This window comes from Saccopteryx leptura, chromosome 2, assembly GCF_036850995.1.
Source record: "Saccopteryx leptura isolate mSacLep1 chromosome 2, mSacLep1_pri_phased_curated, whole genome shotgun sequence".
Taxonomy (NCBI): Eukaryota; Metazoa; Chordata; class Mammalia; order Chiroptera; family Emballonuridae; genus Saccopteryx; species Saccopteryx leptura.
Window position 1 is genome coordinate 95,043,640 of NC_089504.1, and position 18,024 is coordinate 95,061,663.

The 18,024-nt window shown below is 47.1% G+C and overlaps 1 protein-coding gene across 4 annotated transcripts in view; it reads left to right on the top strand.

Moving 5' to 3' along the window:
* The first annotated feature begins 6,821 nt into the window (after positions 1–6,821).
* Positions 6,822–18,024, top strand: part of PTCH1 (patched 1) — a 63,653-nt gene continuing 52,450 nt past the window's right edge. Inside the window, exons 1-2 of one of the 4 annotated variants that reach the window (XM_066368336.1) lie at positions 6,822–7,166; positions 8,781–8,973. In XM_066368336.1, the coding sequence (XP_066224433.1) occupies positions 6,969–7,166; positions 8,781–8,973 (391 nt within the window). In that variant the 5' untranslated portion in view covers positions 6,822–6,968. Of the gene's footprint in view, positions 7,167–7,911; positions 8,123–8,349; positions 8,442–8,780; positions 8,974–9,522; positions 9,614–18,024 lie in introns of those variants that run through there. The other 3 variants (XM_066368339.1, XM_066368337.1, XM_066368338.1) reach the window with 3 other exon arrangements.

An 18,024-nucleotide genomic window follows, 5' to 3' on the forward strand; every position in this document is an offset into this window, starting at 1 on the left:
CATCTTGAACGACTAACAATAGACCCTTTTCAGTATTCTGTATACATTTGATTTCTTCTTTTTCTCCTCCTCTTCCTCTTCCTTCTCCTCTCCTTCTTCTTCTCCTCCTTCTCCTTCTCCTTCTTCTTCTTCCTTTTTGGCTCCAGTAATTCAGTATGCAATTAATTGCCCCCACAAAAAAAAGACATTGCTTTTTGGTGTCATCCTTTGTCACTGTAAATTATTATTTATGGGTAGCACCTCAGGATAAATTGTTGTCTCAGGTGCATTGTGTTCCCATGTTGTACAACATGGGGCTTTCAATTGTGAGTTTGTGTGTGTTCCAGTTGTCACTCAGCTTCCTTCCACAAGGGTGTAAAACATCTTTGAGTGCAAGTCCTTTTTCTATTAAAATGCTGAAGCAAGGTGGACACCAATAGGCCCATTCTTAATTTGGGTATTACCTTCATTTCATACTCACCAAGAAGTGTATCTAATTCCTGGTTACAATCTAGTCATAATATAACAAACTATTTGAATTGTCTTCAACTTTTTACAGATAGAAAAACTGATAAACCAAATCAATGTGGATTAAAATAGGTCTTCCCTGTTTTATCCTTATGTCTCTCTCATACATACAACACACACACACACACACACACACACACACACACACACACCTTTTATTTTCTCCCGCCTCTGCCACAGTGTATAAAGCCCTATTGAGACATGTAGGCGTGATGTGTAAACCGGATTAGTAGTATGAAAGAAAGACACACAATAAGCTGGAATTGTTTTACTTCCCTTTCATTTCTCATGCCTATATCTCTAATAAATTTGTTGCTCCAGCAGTGGGTCAAAGGGATCATGTTGCTCAGCTTCTTTTTCATGCAAGACCCAATGGCAGAGATCACTGAAATGAATGGTGTGCCTTCTGCCAAATGCAATGCTTGATATAGATACATTAGGTGGGGAAACAGAGATGAGGCAATAGAGAGATAGAGAAAGAAATGTTCAAAGTGTGGGCCATTCCAGAATACATCTTCATGCATTAAAGTAAAGTAATGTGGCTAAGAAGATACTTAGACAAGGGAGGAAATCAATATAAGGGTCTATGCTATGTTTTCTTTTAAGTTCATTGTAGGCTCTGAACATTTTCTCTGCACTTGGTGACATTCTCAGCAAGAGAATATAAATAGCTTTGGGATTGCATAAAGTGTCTAATTCCCCTTTTCAAGCTAGTATTTGAATCTGGGGTAATAAATGGAGATTTCTGAGACCTTCTCAGGACATCTCCCCTCAGCCACCCCCCACCCCCCCCCTCCAGCTCACAATAAGCTCAAAAAATGCCAGTGCTCCTGGGTTTGTGCTGTAGACCCCTCATTTACTCCTTTGTGGAATTGGGAGCAGCTTCCCATTAAAGGAGATCAGGGGTAATTAGCAGCATTATTTTGACAAGTTGGCTAGAGCTATTCCCTTTCCTCCAGTTCTGGGGTGGGGGGTGGGGGGGGAGGAAACAGAAGGTGGAAGGGAGAAGGGGAGGGGAATCACACTCAGGGCTTTACATTTGATGGTGCTGAATCTGTTGCCCTCCCCCCATACCTTTTACATTCATTTTCTAGCATCACTTTTTAAGTAAATACAAAAGCTGCCAACAAGAAAATAATAAGACATTCTTAGGGAGCCAAAAAAATTTGATAGATGGTGGCATAGCGGTTTGAATTGAGTCAAGACTCAACTCTTATCCAAGGTATCTGCTTCTAATTGCTTACCTGGCCCCTGCTGGGGTCTCCATCCATAAATAGAATATTACATCAAACCTCCAATACCTCTCCTCGTCTCACCCTCTCAACACAAATACTATGGGACTTAATGTAATGTTTGCCCTCCTTTGCATTTGTAGTAAAAAGTATTAAACTTAGTAGACAAAATTATAACATCACCCAAGGGTCAAATTACTAGAACATATTTATCCCTTAATTCATTTGTACTCTGTAAAAATGAGTTAAATTACATTAGATTTTAAAGACCCATTTGGCTGGATCTGAGCAACCAGTGAAAAGTTAAATCTCATTGCTCCACCAAGTCCACCTCCCACAACTGCTTATCATTGGAATGTTCAAACATAAAGGGCTGATGTTTTATTTCACTGTCATCATTTGGATAATCGGATGTCATTTTTGAGATGTGTGTGGCGTGGCCATGGATATTTGAAATATTGGAGCAGAGAAAGAAGATATGAGTGAATCATATTTTAAGAGTTTAAGGAATCTTTTGAAAACGACAGACTCCAGTGAAGTCTTGGATGGTGATGGGGAAACCAAAGAGGACAATTGATGCATTGAGATGAACTTTACTTGGAAAGGGGACATAGAACACTCAACTGTTGCTCCAAAGAGAGCCAGCATCACCCACTGGTTGAAAAGGCCCAGAAATCTCACTTATTTGGTAACTAAGGAAGGGAGCCATGCTGCAGAAAGGTCATTAAAGGGACTGTCTTTCCAAGAGACACCTTTGCAGGCCTGGCTCCTCCGGCTAGCCTCATTTCAGGTCAGGGGAATCCTTGTGGTTCTAGTTGAGGTTAACAAACCCGGTGTGGCATAGCAGTCCCCTGCACAGGGCATGCATATTAAAGGCGACAATGCTTACAAATGTAAATAAGGGCAGATTGGTTAGGAACAACATTATCGCTGGGAATGTCGCACTCGCATGCATCAGCAATGAGGCAAATTGGGGGCAGCCTTAGCCCTGACCACCCAAGTCGAGCAGGCTTTTACACTGGCTCCTCTTCCCTTTCTTGAAACGTTACAGCAACAAGGCCAATTAGATCCTCAAAGTAATTCATCTCGGTGTATGAAAAAAGCAGACCACAGGGGAAGCGGCGGGTGGGGGTGGGGAGATTAAGATAGCGCTTGTTAGAGCCCAGGCTGGGGATTGCGTCCTGGAACCGAGGGGTAGAATTTACAGGCCGGGACCATTGTTTGAGTGCTGAAAAGTTAACCTACCAAACAGCGGGTGAGAGAGCTCAAGGCGCTGAAACCCCCGGAGATCAGCGTTCAAAAAGTTTAGAAATTAAGTCGTACCGAGGGAAATGTGCCCGAGTGGAAGAGGCGTTGCCACTGAAATAATGCGGTGGTAGCCGCAGCCAGGAAAGGACATGCAGCTGCGTGCGGGGAGCAATGGGCAACCAGGCTGTGTGCATAGTGTCTAATTTCACTTTAGAATTCCATAATCCAAGTAGCTATACTGAAATTGCTGTAAATAAAAGATTGGTAGGAAAAACGAATATTTTGGTCTAAATGTTGTAAAGAAATTTAAAAAGACAAACGCAGCAACCTGTCTATGGCTACGTGGTTCCCTTGCCATAGAGCACACTCAAATATAAAAACTGACATGGAAAACTAGGGGTACTACTCCCAGTCTTTAAAAACAAATTTCTGCGACAAGCACGATATGGTTTTGACTTTTGAAGCGTCTGCAGAACCATTCAGTAAAAAAATAAAATAATAGAATATTAAAATCACCTCTCCTGCTTTTTGCTACTTATCGAACTTAATAAAGATCATACTTTTGCTCAAAGATTAAACTTGTTACAGTCGAGCCCAATTCTCCTGCGATATAATTTATTAATGTACGTAGTGTCGTTTTCATTGGACAAGGCTCATCTTCCCTTCTGGATTTTAGCAGCCCTTCCCAGAGCAACCCACAAAATCACGTGCTCCCTCAGAGTTCTGAGGTTTGAATTTCCGCGCTGGCCGGGTACTCCGGTCCTCCTCCTGATCTAGTGAATATCCCCAGACACTTCTCTCTTTGTCTCTTTTATTCTACAGGATACCCTAACCCACCCGGGTACATGACACGTTTTGCCTGTTCGGGATTCAGGGAGCAGGGTCTCCCAGTGAAATCAGAAAGCGGAAAAAGCTAAGGGGAATGGTGGCAAGGCTGAGTAGGGCGGAGGAGAAAAGGGTGAAAGGAAGGAGAAAGGAAGTATAGGGAAAGAATGAGGGAGGGGAAACCGCTGAAGAGGAAGGAAGACGGCTGGGAGGGCTGGCCGACAGGCCCCCCACGGGAGCCGAATGGGCCGACCCGGTGGCCGGCTGGCAGCGCTGCAGTCCTCTGTCCGCGGCCGCTGGGCGGGTGAATGAAAAGGGACCCGTGCGCTCAGCCATTGGCCGGCCGCGGGGAGGCCGCGCGGGCATTGGGCAACGTAAGGGGGCCGGACCGCCTTCAGGAATGTACTACGGCGCGTCCGGCACGTCCGTCCGCGCCGGCGGGGCGCGCGCCTCGCCTGGGCTCCTGGGAGGCAGCTCTGGAGATGGGGAACCCGCCGGCCGCGAGCAGAGCGCACCGCCTTCCCTACCTGCATGACATGGGACGCGCGGGCGCAGGGAGTCCAGGAGCTCGGGCGCGCGCGTATCAGGCCGCCGGGCCACCGAGCGCGCGCTAGCCGGGACCTAGGTCACGTGGCCGCTTAGGGCCGCCCTCTCCCCGGCTCCTCCCCCTTTCTCTCCATCTGGGTTTCTTTCTTTCCTTTCCTTTCTTTCTTTTTTTTTCAATGAACACACACCGTGTGCATCTTAAAGCCACACGGCCCCATTTCACGGCTTAAGTCGGTTTCTTGATGCCGTGGGTCCCTCTGCAGTTCACCGTTTTTAAAAAAGAAAAAAATATATTAAAATAAGACAGAATCGAGGGTTTGTGGGTCTGACCCTATCTCAGGGAGAAACTTGCAAATATAAGAAAAACAAATTCCACCGTCTCAAAAAAATTTTTTAAATAAAAAACGGAGCTATGTGGACAGTTTAATTTGACTTGGGGCCTCAGAATCCACCTCAAGGAGTAGCGTGTTTTCTTTCCCAACGGGGAGAGAAGCCCCGGGATGTCTCGATGACACTGGTCGCAGTGTCCGGACAAGTCCTCGCAATCAGCCCACAATTTGTTTCGAATGAATCCAACATCAAAGCCTTTATTCTCTCCTACGTCACGCTGTTATTAAACTTAACAGGATGCGTACCAGTTTTTGAAAAGAAAGGTTTAATATAGACTTTAAATAAATAAGGACATGTGGTTATTTTTTTTAAAAAGGGTCTAAGTCCAAATAAATCCAAAATAGTCCAGAAAACTTTTCTTTCTCAAGGAAACAATTCCGTTTCTCTGGGTTGTTAAAAGGATTGTTGTTTCTCTTTTACATATGTCACATTAAAGATACAAATAAAAATGCCTTTGCCTCCATGAGAATTCTTCGGTGTCTGGATTCAACGTTTATAATACACGGCCTCCTTCAAACCAGGACTGTGCTGCCGTTGGGATTTGGGGGGGGGGGTAAAGAATGGCTTTTTAAAGAGGGTTTCTTTTTCCAACGTCCTTACTTTCCTCTTTAACTTTCCATTTGTTTATCTTAATGCTAGGCGTTGTTCCCTGCGAGAGCCTAAGTCTTCTCTTTAGTTATAAAAGAAAAGAGGGGGAAAAAAATCTGGCACATACTGGCGCACTATCCACCACCCTGTCATTATTGGTGTAGGCCTGGGAATTCAAGCCGGACCTCCCAGTATTTGCTGCAGCTTGAGGCCAAGGTGCCTCTGAAAGGGTTTTCTTTGAGGAATTTCAGAAATTGTTTAAGCGCTTAAAAAAATATTACATTTCCCCCCCGCGTCTATCGCGAGGCAAATGTTCGTGTGTTGTTTGTGTGTGTGTGTGTGTGTGTGTGTGTATGTCTGAGTGTGTGCGCGCGCTCAAAAGGCGTATACAAAAAGAAGATACTGTTGAAAAGAAAAAGAATAAGAAAGGAGGGAGAGACATTCCTTAATGGAAGTATTGCATGCGAGAAGGTTGGCGCTCTCGGAGGCTCCCCCCGAAGCCGGGGATGCACACACTGGGTTTGCCTACCTGGGTGGTCTCTCTACTTTGGTGAGCTGTTGCTAAGCAGCTAATAATAGTCATGTTTGCTGAGTAATTTCTGCCCTCGGTGAGCCAATCGCGTCGCAGAAACCCAAGCCATCTGACAGCCCCAGGGGCGGGAGCTCCAGCCTTTTTCTCTTTCGCTCGCTCTCTCCCCCTCCACCCCCTCCCCTCCTCCTCCTCTTTCTCCAAATGGAGAGAGTTCTTTTTTTTCTTCTTCCATCTCATCTATTGAATCAAGGAGCTGCTGCGGCCGCTGCCCGCTGCACACACACAGAGCGGAGTCCCCAGGTCCCGGGAGCGAGAGAGGCGCGCTGCACGGGGGCAGAATGGTCCAGCGGGTCGGCGAGGAGCACAAGAAAGCAGAGTCCGGGATCGACCAGCCACCGCGAGTACAGCAGCCAGAGCCCGAGCAGCCCGAGCAGCAGCTTCAGGAGCCGCCACCGCCAGCAGCAGCCGCCGCGAAAGCAGCGGCGGCGGCGGCTGCCCCGGCCCGGCAGCGCTGAGACTCGCCGGGCACCCACGGACCCTGCGGCGGCGGCTCTGCGCTTGCCCTCCGCGGCCGCTCGGGCGATCCGGGAGGCACCGAGGAAGCCAGCGAGGCCGGCGGGAGCGGCGGGGATTTGCTGGCGCTTTCTACAGTGAAGGGGTCGCGGCGCGGGGCGGGGGGCGGGTAGGGGGAGTTGGGGACCGCGAGGAGCGCCGCGCGAGCGCCCAAAGGACAGGCTGGCTCCGCGCGCCGGCTTTCGCCCTCCTGAGAACTGGATGTGGGCAGCGGCGGCCGCAGAGACCTCGGGACTCCCGCGCAATGTGGCAATGGAAGGCGCAGGGTCTGACTCCCCGGCAGCGGCTGTGGCCGAAGCGGCAGCAGCGCCCGCCGTGTGAGCAGCAGCAGCGGCGGCGGCGGCGGCAGCAGCAGCGGCAGCAGCAGGTCTGTCAACCGGAGCCCCAACCCGAACAGGCAGCGGCCAGCGGCGTCCTCGCGAGCCCAGCGCCGGGGCGCGTTGGGAGCCCGCAGCGGCGGCAGCAGCGCGCCGGACGGCCCGGGAAGCCTCGGTTCCCGCGGCGGCGGCGGCGGCGGCGGCAGCAACATGGCCTCGGCTGGTAACGGCGCGGAACCCCAGGATCGCGGCGGCGGCGGCAGCTGCAGCGGGGCCCCAGGCCGGCCGGCTGGAGGCGGGAGGCGCAGACGGACCCGGGGTCTGCGCCGCCTCTCCGCGCCGGACCGGGACTATCTGCACCGGCCCAGCTACTGCGACGCCGCCTTCGCTCTGGAGCAGATTTCCAAGGTGCATTTCAGACTCCTCTCCTCCCACTCTCTCCTCCCTCCTCTTCCTCTTTGGGAGCGTCCGGCCACACACGCACACACACACTCACTCACTCACTCACTCACTCACACACCTCTCCAGGAAAAGAAGCAGACTAGCGAGGATTGAAAAATTCAAACCCTCCCTCCGGTCCTAGGAGGAAAGGGCTGTCTGAGGTCCGCAGGGGGTGGAGGGTGTGTGTGTATGTGTGCGCGCGTGCGCGCGCGCGCGCGCCTCTGTGTACACGCGCCCTCCCGGCGTGCCTTTTCCGGAGCAGTGGAAAGCGGTCCACAGTGGACCACCTCGAGGGCGGCCGCCGCGCGGCACTGCCGGAGACCCTACCTAGGAGCCCCCTCTTCCCGCGCCCCTGCCCCTATTTGCAGCCCAAACCCCAGTAAGGCTGCCACATTTGTTAACCTTTTGGAAGGAGAGGCGGAGTACTGAGAGGCGGAGAAAAGGGGGGAGGGAGCCGAAATAAAGGTGGTTTCCTTTTTTGGCAGCCGGTTTTGCTTTTGTTGAGTGTGAAATCTCAGCTCCCTTAAAAATTATCCTCAGAAGAGGTCATTTCCCCTCTTCTTTTCCAGTTTTTGAGCCAGCTCTTTTCAGAGCCTGGGGGGGAAAGGGAAAGTTGTAAACAAATTGCCACCTTAAATCGGCGGTCTGGGTCTGCAGAGCGGCCGGGTTCATTGTGTTTACGAGGCTCGCTGAAATGTGTGGAATCCGGGGAAGGCAAGCACCCAGACGGGGGCCTGCCGGGGCCGCGGCCAGCGCCGGGAAAACGCCGCCGCCGGGAGCAGCCAGCGCCCGGTCAGGACCCCCTCCTACGCCAGCCTGGGCCCTTCCTCTGTGCACTCCGCTGCTCTTTACGTTTAACCAGAAGGGAAGGGGAAGGAGGGAAAGATCCATGTGGCTGCCCTCTTCTGATCACAAATATTGTCGTAAGTTACAGTTGGCTGCTCCACTTCCTAATTCAGCTCACACAGCGTCTCCCAACGCTATGGAAATGCGTCCCGAGTGAGCTCGGGCGACAGCGTCCACCACGTGGATCTCCTTACTACCACGCCGGCGCGGGCCAGAATGGGGAATCCCGCACTACATTGTTCCCCAAGCGCGCAAACCCCCAACCCGCTTTCCCGGAGGGGCACCCGAGAGAGATGAAGGGTGGGGCAGGATTTACGAGGAGCGGAGCCGAGTTTTGCGGGTTCTTAAATGTTTGTGGGTTCCTTCGCAGGGACTACGCAGCCCCTCCCTTAGCAGGTCCTGCGTGGCTATTGCCTGTATTGAGTAATTTCTCTGCCTCAACCACCCTTTCTCCTTGTAGCCCCCCATTCCGCGCCCCATGCCGCACTCGGGGATGCTGCTTAGGCCACGCGTGGGGGCACCCCCGCTGTACTGAGATTCAGCTCCCACACTGCAGCCCGACTTTGATTTGATCCCAGTCTCCCCACCCCCCCACGCTGCTCGCGTTCTCGCGTGTGGGCGGGGGTTCCATCCTCGAGGGCATCCCCCACGGCTTTCGCGGGATCAGCTGGCCGGTGCGTGCGCGGGCCGCAACTACCCGGCGCTCACCACTCTTCCTTTCTGTTTCATCCTCAGGGGAAAGCTACTGGCCGGAAAGCGCCGCTGTGGCTGAGAGCGAAGTTTCAGAGACTCTTATTTAAACTGGGTTGTTACATTCAAAAAAACTGCGGCAAGTTCTTGGTTGTGGGCCTCCTCATATTTGGGGCCTTCGCTGTGGGATTAAAGGCAGCTAATCTGGAAACCAACGTGGAGGAGCTGTGGGTGGAAGGTAAGTGACCCAGTACCCGGTGCGGCGCCCTCCCATCCCCCACCCCGGGCTCCTTCCCTCCCTTCCAATTGATAAAGATATTTGCCAGCATACACCTAGAGCATTTCGGTGGCGAGCGAAACCCCTTGCCCGCACCAGGGGGAATTGTTTATTGTTTGGGCGCCTGGCCGAGAGCCAGGCCCGCCCGACAAAGGCCGAGCTGTAATCTACTCGGGGCGCTGCGCAGTGCTAGGTGTTGTGGGAGAGAGCGGCGGGGCAAACGGCCAGGGCGCGGGGGCCCCTCCGCGGGACGGACCACTGCGCGGCCAGGGGCCGCGGGGTCTGCAGCCGCCGCCGCTGCCCACCTCCGCGGCGCCCAGAGAGGTGGCCAGAGGCAGGCCCCTCCGCTCCTCGCTCTGGTCCTCGGCTTCCGTCCACCCCGCCCCATCCACCGCATCCAAAGAAAAAGGAGCCGGGGCGCGGAGAAAGGCCACCCCTCGGGCTGGAGGGAGTGTGCGCGTTCCCAGCGGCTGCGGCCGCGGCGCTGGGGGCGGGGGGATGGCGGGGGGCGGGAGCCGCTGGGGCCTGCGGAGGCGGCGGCGTGTGTGGTCCTGTTTTTGGACAGCTTTCAACTCAGAGGGAAAAAAACATTTGTCTCAAGGTACAAAAAAAAAAAAAAAAAAAAAAAAAAGCGGGGAGGTGGGGGGAAGAATTTGAAAAAGGACTGTAAAGCACAGACTGGAACGTATGTACGCGAAGTAGGTTGTTTCCATCGGCTTTTAATACTGGAATTATTCTTGATTTGGAGGGGGCTGCGTTTTACAGGCTGAAAGAAGAAATGTGTTTTAAGAACGCACGTTTGGAGGGAGGGGGCCACGGAAGCTTTCCAAGGGATTCTGGGTTCTGCCAATCTTTTAAATGCATTTCGGGGGTGGGGGGTCTTTTTAAGAGTTGTCAGTTTAACTTGACCTTCCCCCCTCACGGAAACATTTTACATTCTTTAGGTGATACAGTCTTTTTTGTTTGTTTTGGGGGGCTGTATTCTGTTGTTTTTTGGGGGGTGACAGTCGTTCTATTTGGAAACATTTTTAAACCCTGTCTTGTCTCTCACAATGGGATGGGAGGGAGGGAGGCACTGAGGTAATTATATAGATATTTCAAACCGGAATATGCGGCGCATTCCTAGTGGAAGGTACCTAAGACAAAATTTGAAAGTCTGAGTTACATGCCTAATCGTTACCTTTCAGAATGCAGTAGGAGAACTAATCTTGGAGAATGTTTTGTTAATTTTGCCTTGTTTGTGAAGTTTTAGCCTTCAGTATTTTGCAAACGTGGTGAAGTCTTTAGTTGAGAAGTGACAATTAAAATAATAGTCGAAATAATTAAGACCAGAAGACATTCTTGCCTTAAGTAGTTAATAACACAAGTGTTATTTGGACTGAATCCATAGGGTAATTTACATGAATGCAACCCTTAATGTCATTGGTAGATAAAAGAAGGGTTTTATTGAGGATCTATGATCTAGCAACAAGTTTACTGAGTACCTGTAACATCCCTAGCACTGTCCTAGGCACTATCAGGGACACTGAAGCATATGAGACACTACTGAGCACAAATTCATGCACTTAAAGATGCTAGGGTTAAATAGACTTGCACTAAATTTGAGCTCACAGTTGAAGTGGGTGGTGAAAGTTAAATGAAAAATGCAAAGAGCTTTCATGGAGGTGCTGAGGCAAATTAGGGTGACTTGGGGGAGAGAGAGAGAGGAGGAAGGAGGGATTTCTAGGTAGTAGCTCAGAGAAGAGGATCAGGCAAAAGCCCAAATTAAGTGAACAGATGGAGCCCCTTCCACAACACCCCTGCTTCATCTCCTATGGAATAGGGTGCAGTAACTCAGGTGGGCCCTGTCAGTGCTGTAGTTTGAAAATGTGATTGGCTAGACTGTGGGGAGCTACCAGAGGTTCTGTCCGCAAGGGATGGAACAGAGGGGACCCCCAGCTCTGTCCACATGTTCACTTTCCACCATGTGAGCCAAGAAATGTGTTGGTTGTTGGTGACAAAAGATCATTTTTTTTGTTGGTTTGAGGAAGACTTTTCCATAGACTTGTAATGGGTTTAAAGAGAAGTAATGCAATTTTATTTTCTTAACATTGTATATTTCTAGTAGCAACTATGTTTCTGTATTACACAATACACTTCAGGGAAGGAGAAGTAACATGCCAAGTAGAGTCTTACTAGGCTCCATCTTAGTTAAGAGTGGTAGGGGCTGACACACCTGAAACTTGGTTCATTTTGTCCACTTTGGGCCTTTGAGCTGTTTTCCTTCCCACTTCTAATTGGGTGGTTTCAGTGTGGTTCACTGCTTCTTCAGCCAAATGTTATCTACTCCATACTATCACTTGTTGAGCAACTGGCATTACCATTTATTATTATCACGTGTCTTATAACTCAAAGTTGCTATCTATTATCTTTATTTTTGTAACATGATAGCTTATGTAAAATTTTTATATATAACAACTGAATTATTGTCCTCTTTTATATGAGAATCTGTGGATCCTTCATCTCACCATGACCACTCTGCCACTAACGACTTGTCAGATTTTCAACCTCTTTCATCTCATGGCTCATATAAACTACTAAAATTCTGCAGCATGCCAAAAAATATATTTTTTGCTGATCTGACCAAAAAAAAGTAGGTATAATTTTGACTGATTTACCTCCCCCCAAAAAACCCCGATAGTACTTTATCTACCTTTTTTGCTCCAAAGTAAATTTTAAAAAATCAAATGCCTATACTTATATATAAGTATTTCTGGTACCAAGAATTTAACCCAGCAGATGCAATCTTACTGTTGTAGCCGAACCAATAAAGTGGAACTGAATTATATGACCTATATATTAATGGTTTGAGATGGCATTCACACCAGACTGCTATTGTGTTGGCTATTGTCATTATTTTTATTTGACAGTATAAGGAAAAAGAGATCAATACCCCTGACTAAATGGTCAGGTATTGCATGTTTTCAAAATTCTTGTGGGACACCAAAACACTTACTTAAGTCAACTTGGTCTCCTGTTGCCTTGACCTTGATTTATCACTCAGTCACTCATTCACTGTATTTTTCCCCTGTAGAAGAAGCAACAGTTTCATAAATGCAAGTAAATCCAGCCAAGGAGGCCAGCATGCCATTTTATAAATTTAAATTCAAAGTAAAGGTCTTGTTTATGGTAGTGTGAACTTAATGTTCATGTCAGCAGTAAGTAGTATGAGATTTGATTTCAGAAATAAGAATTCACTTCTGTGTTATACTGTAGAAGAGTAAAATAAGAACTCAGAATTTAGGTTAATTTTGAACTTTAATCTTTTAAATTCTTCATCAGGATCAGCAAAATAGTTTGTTAGATGGTATTTTCTTAATAGGGACTGTAAAAGTTCTGGGTCCACACAGGGTGCTTACTACTACACTAAGTAAACCAAATGACAGGTTGCATATTTGCCAAGTTAAAAAGCAATAGAAGAAAGCATAGGAGATTTTATGGGGAGAGGAATGCTGAGGGACATTTTGGAAAAGGCTATTTTTCCTATAATTTCAAAAAATATTATGTATATATACACAGATGTAGACACATCCACAGGCAACTGGACGTATATATATGTCTACCCACAAATACATACATGTACGGGTGCACAAAAGTAGGTTTACAATTCATATGGAAAAAGACATGCAAGCAGGTTATGACTACCACAATAGCTTTATTAACTCAAGAATGTCACAGTGGCACAGTGCACTCAGGTACAATCTCAGAAGTGCTCAAATTGCTAGTCTTCATTATTTACACAGTCTTACAATCTTTGAAAATCAGAAAACAAACCTGAATTTCAGTGACCTGCTTAAGTTAGCCCCACTGACTCCTGAGGTGGTTGAATTCAAACCTACTTTTGCCCACCTCTGTGTATAGATCGAGCAATCAATCTCCACTTGTTTGTGTATACACACACTTATTACATTCATCCACGTCTGCCAAAAGGATGTTTTTTTATTTTATTTTTTAACATTGTCAGCAAATTAAAGGTATCCTTTGATTTAACTTCCATGCCTTGTTTAACATACTGGGGAAATGTAGCTTTATAAAGACAATTAATACATTGGCCCTAATGTGCGGATCAATATAAACTAGATAAGGAAGTTTGTCTCATATATTTTTTTATGGCATTGGTGATAAGAATTCTTTGATTCTGTTGTTAAAATATTCATATAATGATTGCCTTTTAAGAAACTGTCAATGTACATTAGATGGTAGCTTGAGTCTTAGGTCAAGTAAAAAATGTCAAACCTAGTCCTCTGGTGAATGGAGTCCTGAAGTTTGGTAACAGAAATGTGGAATGACGTGGTAGACATCTGATGTTACTGAAACACATACCAGTGCCAGTAAGGTCATGGAAAGACTAATTGTTATTTAAAAATAAAAATATTTATTCAGCACATATTCTCAGTTCCGGCTCTGTTCTAGGTAGGCACTGCTTGAAGCTCCAGGGAGATGGTGAACAGCCACAGTCTCTACCCTCAGGGTACCTCCAGCCAGCAGCAGGCTTACAGACCAATGGCAGGATGGCAGGACAGCCCCGAGGAAGGGAGCCTGAGCCAAGCACAGGAGCTGGAGCACTGGGGGTCATGGGGCATTCCAGGCTAAGGGAACATCATGGGCAAAGGCTCAGGATGGGTGTGACCTCCAAGAGAACTCTCAGTGCTTGCCTTGGTTGGAATGTCAGGTTCAGGGTAGGGAGGCTTAGAGCTTGAAGGTGTAGCCAGGTGGCAGGAAGGTCTTCAATGTGTGTTGGGGAGCTGCCAGCTCTTTTTTTCAATATTTTTTATTTTTTAGCCAATCTTTCTCTGTCTCATGACTCGCACTAGTGTTTTTGCCCTCTGGTGCCCTCCCTGGTACCAGACCACTTTACCTGATCTCACCCTTCTGGCACAAAAGGGAAACGCTTTAAGTCTTGCTCATTTCTCTGCTGACTTTTGTTTTTTGATTAGCACTTTTATCCTCCTGTCTCCCTCAATATCTACCCCCTCCCACTCCAGCCTTCTCTTAGACACAAGTTTGTTGTCATGATATTCCAGTAATAAAATGTGCATTCATATCCTTGAGCTTTTGGGATTTCTTTTCTCAAAGTTTACCCAGCCCCTGGCCCTTTTTACTGCAAAAGGGAACAGCCTGAGAAATGAATCCATAATGCCTTGTGTTTAATCTCTCTGGAAGTCAGCATCAAGGGAGGAGAGCAGCGAAGGAAAAATAGAAAAAAAAGGGAAATAGAATTTTAAAAATGCCTGCTTGACGTTTTTAAGTGCTCTCAAATATATACTACCTTGCTGGCATTATACCTTCACTATTCCTGGCAATTGTAGGAGATAATTGAGCTTCACCATCCTTTCTGCTTAGAGCAGGGTTTCTCGCTACTGATATTTTGGGCTGTGTAGCTCTCTTATGTGCATTGTAGGGTGTTTAGCAGCATCCCTGGCTTCTACCCACTAGATGCCAGTAGCACCCTCCTAGTTGTGATAGCCAAAATTGTGTCTAGTCATTGCCGTGTGTATGTGTGTGTGTGTGTGTGTGTTTTGATGATGATGATGATGCACAAAATCACCCCAGTTTAGAACTAATAGGTTTAGATAATAGATTCCAATTGAAAGACCTATGCTGTGCAGATGGAGGACTTTTATTATGATGATGGAATTGTGACTGCAAATACTTTGCCTTGAATTCAAAATGGTTTTATTCTTTAAGGTAGCTCTTCCATCCCCATATTTACTGACCCAAGGAACTAATTTGTTTTCATGCAAATAATTTAAATTTTTTGTTTTCCTAAAAGTTAGATTAAAAATTAAATAAACATCATGACAAGCTAGGAGAAACAGGCCATGGAAGAAAGAAGAAATTTTGTATCCAAGGACTTTTTCTTTAGGTGACTTAATTTTGCCAGATAGACCTTGTTGCATTTTAGCTACAGTAGGCTGAAGGATTTTAGCATGGAGGTGACTTTGTGGAAAGCAATAAAAGATGCCACTGGACTTTATTCATATTGAAATAACAGCTCCTTTCCGAAGTCCACATAGCGCACTATTAGATCTTTGGTGGTCTCGCTCTCCAGATGTTCCTGTCACACACCACTTTTCCCCAGGTGTCCTTACAAAGCTGAACCAGAGGGGATGAAGCATGTCAGCCAGAAAAGGGTGAGATGGTTCTGCTTTTACTGCCCTTTCCAAAGTTATCACCCAGTTTCTATTGTCTGGGGCTGTCAGTTTTGGTGAATTTCACAAGGGACAGAAAGACAGAATGTGGTGCAGCTCCTGTGTGCTCCCTGGTTCCCTGTGCACTTTTAAAAATTAAGAATGGGTTTATTAGATGGGTGATGATTAAATTCCAATAGTGGGCGCACACATACAGGTGGAAGCAGTTGTGGTATTTCTTTCATATCTGGAGGAAAACGATTAAAACAATAATCACTTTAAAAATAACAACCTCAGATGCCTTCTCCCCAGGGCAGCTGACCCTGCGGGTCCTTCCTATCTGTCTGCTGCCTGCCACTCTTGACCTCCAAAGAGTTTAGAAGCCAGATTGGGCGATGGGGTGTTTCAGATGCACGTAGCGCCACTTGGAGGCCCCAGAAAATGACAGCTTCCAGATGTACGAACTGCCGGATCCGTTTGTTTGGATTATGCGCCACAGCTGATGGCGAGATTAACGCTGGCTGGACAAGCTATGGAAGATTTGTCTGGTTTCCACAATGCCATGTTTATATTTCATTGGGATTTCTCCTTCAAAGCTGACCTCCCTATGACCCCAGAGCTCTGTCCACTCAGGCCGAGCTATAACTTGTCTGCCCTTCTCGAGCTGTGGGATGGGGGGTTCACAGTTCTCCAGCGGAGGGGGCTGCTGTTGTGGCTGCCCCCTTCTTTGTCATGGCAGCTGTCTGCCCCAATTTAACCACTGAGGAGTAGTCTGCTCTTCTGAGGCAGAGTAGGTGTGTGTGTGTGTGTGTGTGGTATGTGTGTGATTTTAAAAGTGTTTTTTGTTTTTAAAACAAGGAAATATCTTTAAATTATTTACCAGATATTAATAGAGACCATATTGCAGAAATAGAGTATTTTAACTTAGTACGATTTTGACAGTATTTTGAAGAAGAAAAAAGTTGAGGGAGTTGCAGCTATGTGAGGTATCCATAAAAACAATCATCAAATCCAAATGATTCTGTTAGTATAATGCTTATCTCCTTTGCCTCTCAGTGGGTCCCAGAACCCCCTTCTGCTTCCTCCTTTTCCCTCCTCTTCCTTCTACCCACCTCCTCCTAAACCGTCCAGTTCATTTCCTCTTAATGGATCTCGGGAATGACTAGCATAAATTCTGAAATGGTAGTAAATCTGGTTAATCACAAACTGACAGAGAATTATGTAATATTTCAAACATGCTAGATTCAGAGCCGCCATTTGCATCGTTGGGGTTCTTGGCTTGGTGAGGTGTAGTAGTAGTTCCAAGATCCTGCTCTTTGATGGGGTCTTGTCAGCAGAAGATGTGCTTCCCCTGTTGAAGAGTTGTGACATTTCTGTGGACTTTTGAGGTGACTTTAGAATCCACTGACAAGTAGAGTGTGAAATAAGTCTTGGTCCCCTGCACTTCACGTGCGGTATGAAATATAGAAGAACCGGCACCGTTGTGGTTCTGAGTTGGTAAGTGCAACATAAACATGGCATTCTGGCCTAGGTTCACTGCTCCAGGCTTTCCCCCGGGGAACTCCCATCAAAGCGGAAGGGAACAGGGAGCTTGGGTAGAGATGGAAGAGGGAGGACAGGTTTCCATATCCAGAGTTTGGCCAACACCACAGCATTAACTGGTCATTCACACGAGGTCCTGGAGAGCAAAGGCTTTGCCTATGAAGGCAATCCTGGCAGCTCAGAAGGAGGAAACTCCTTGGGACTTTTTCAGTCGGAATCTTCCTTGACTATACACGGGTATTGTCAAGGTTATCAAAATATAAATAAAATTGCTTGTTCTTTGCTCCCAAACTCTGAATTTGGGTGCTTTATGGTAATACTAGATTTTTTTTCCCTCGGGGTTGGGGTTTTATCCTTTTCTTTACACTGTAATATTTGCTTTTCTGCATGCTTCTTTAAGTTTCACAGAAATAGCCTTCCAAAACAGTAGAATACCGCCATTGAGAAACTGACTTCTGCGGAAATCTTTAGGAGTTTGTTGTGCAAAAGATGCAAACTGTCCTCAGTCACTTCAAGATTATAACTGTTTTGTTACATTTGGATTTAGACATAGTTGGTGAAACAGATATCATGTGTGAGGGAAACTGAATTGTTGGTGGGCAGTCAGGTTACCTAATGAATGAACAAGCTTGTTGTGGGAGAGGTTTATATATACTCTGGAGTCAGGACCTTATTTCTAACCCAGAAACCCAGGTGTGAGTTGGCCCAAACAGTGCGCACTGCATGTGGATCCCAAAACACCAACTGGCTAGGATGGCAAAGCTAGTACGAGGCAAGTCTCCATGCCATGGCGCAAGCTTCATTTATTGTTGTTAGTCAGGATAAATTAACAGAAAAATTGGGTTTCCCCAATTTATCATGCAAGATAGTTTGCAGTTATTGATGAAACATGTTACAAAAGTAAGCAAAAGGAACTGGAAGTGGGCTTTGTTAAGTCAATGTGCATGATTTTTTTCCCCTTAAATCATTGCTTAAGGGCTTCTGGCCCCTAGCTTAGGAATCCTGCCCAAAAATGCCAGATGTATTACACAGTCAAGTACTGCAATGTAAACACTGCTCTGTGCCATGAGGCAGGGTGGTCCATGTCCTATTTAAGAAGAGGGGAAAATTGGGAGGGAATGAGGGGGTAAGCCCTCTCTTCGCAATGAGCACAGTAGTGGTCCTGTCATTTGTGTGTTTGGCTGCGCAGACAAGATTTGGAACTACAGATGAATTCATGCTTTAGACTGGCAAAGAAAAGCAACTTGAATAGGGATGCCAAGGAGAGCAGAATGTGGCTTGGGTAGTATTGCTTCATTGG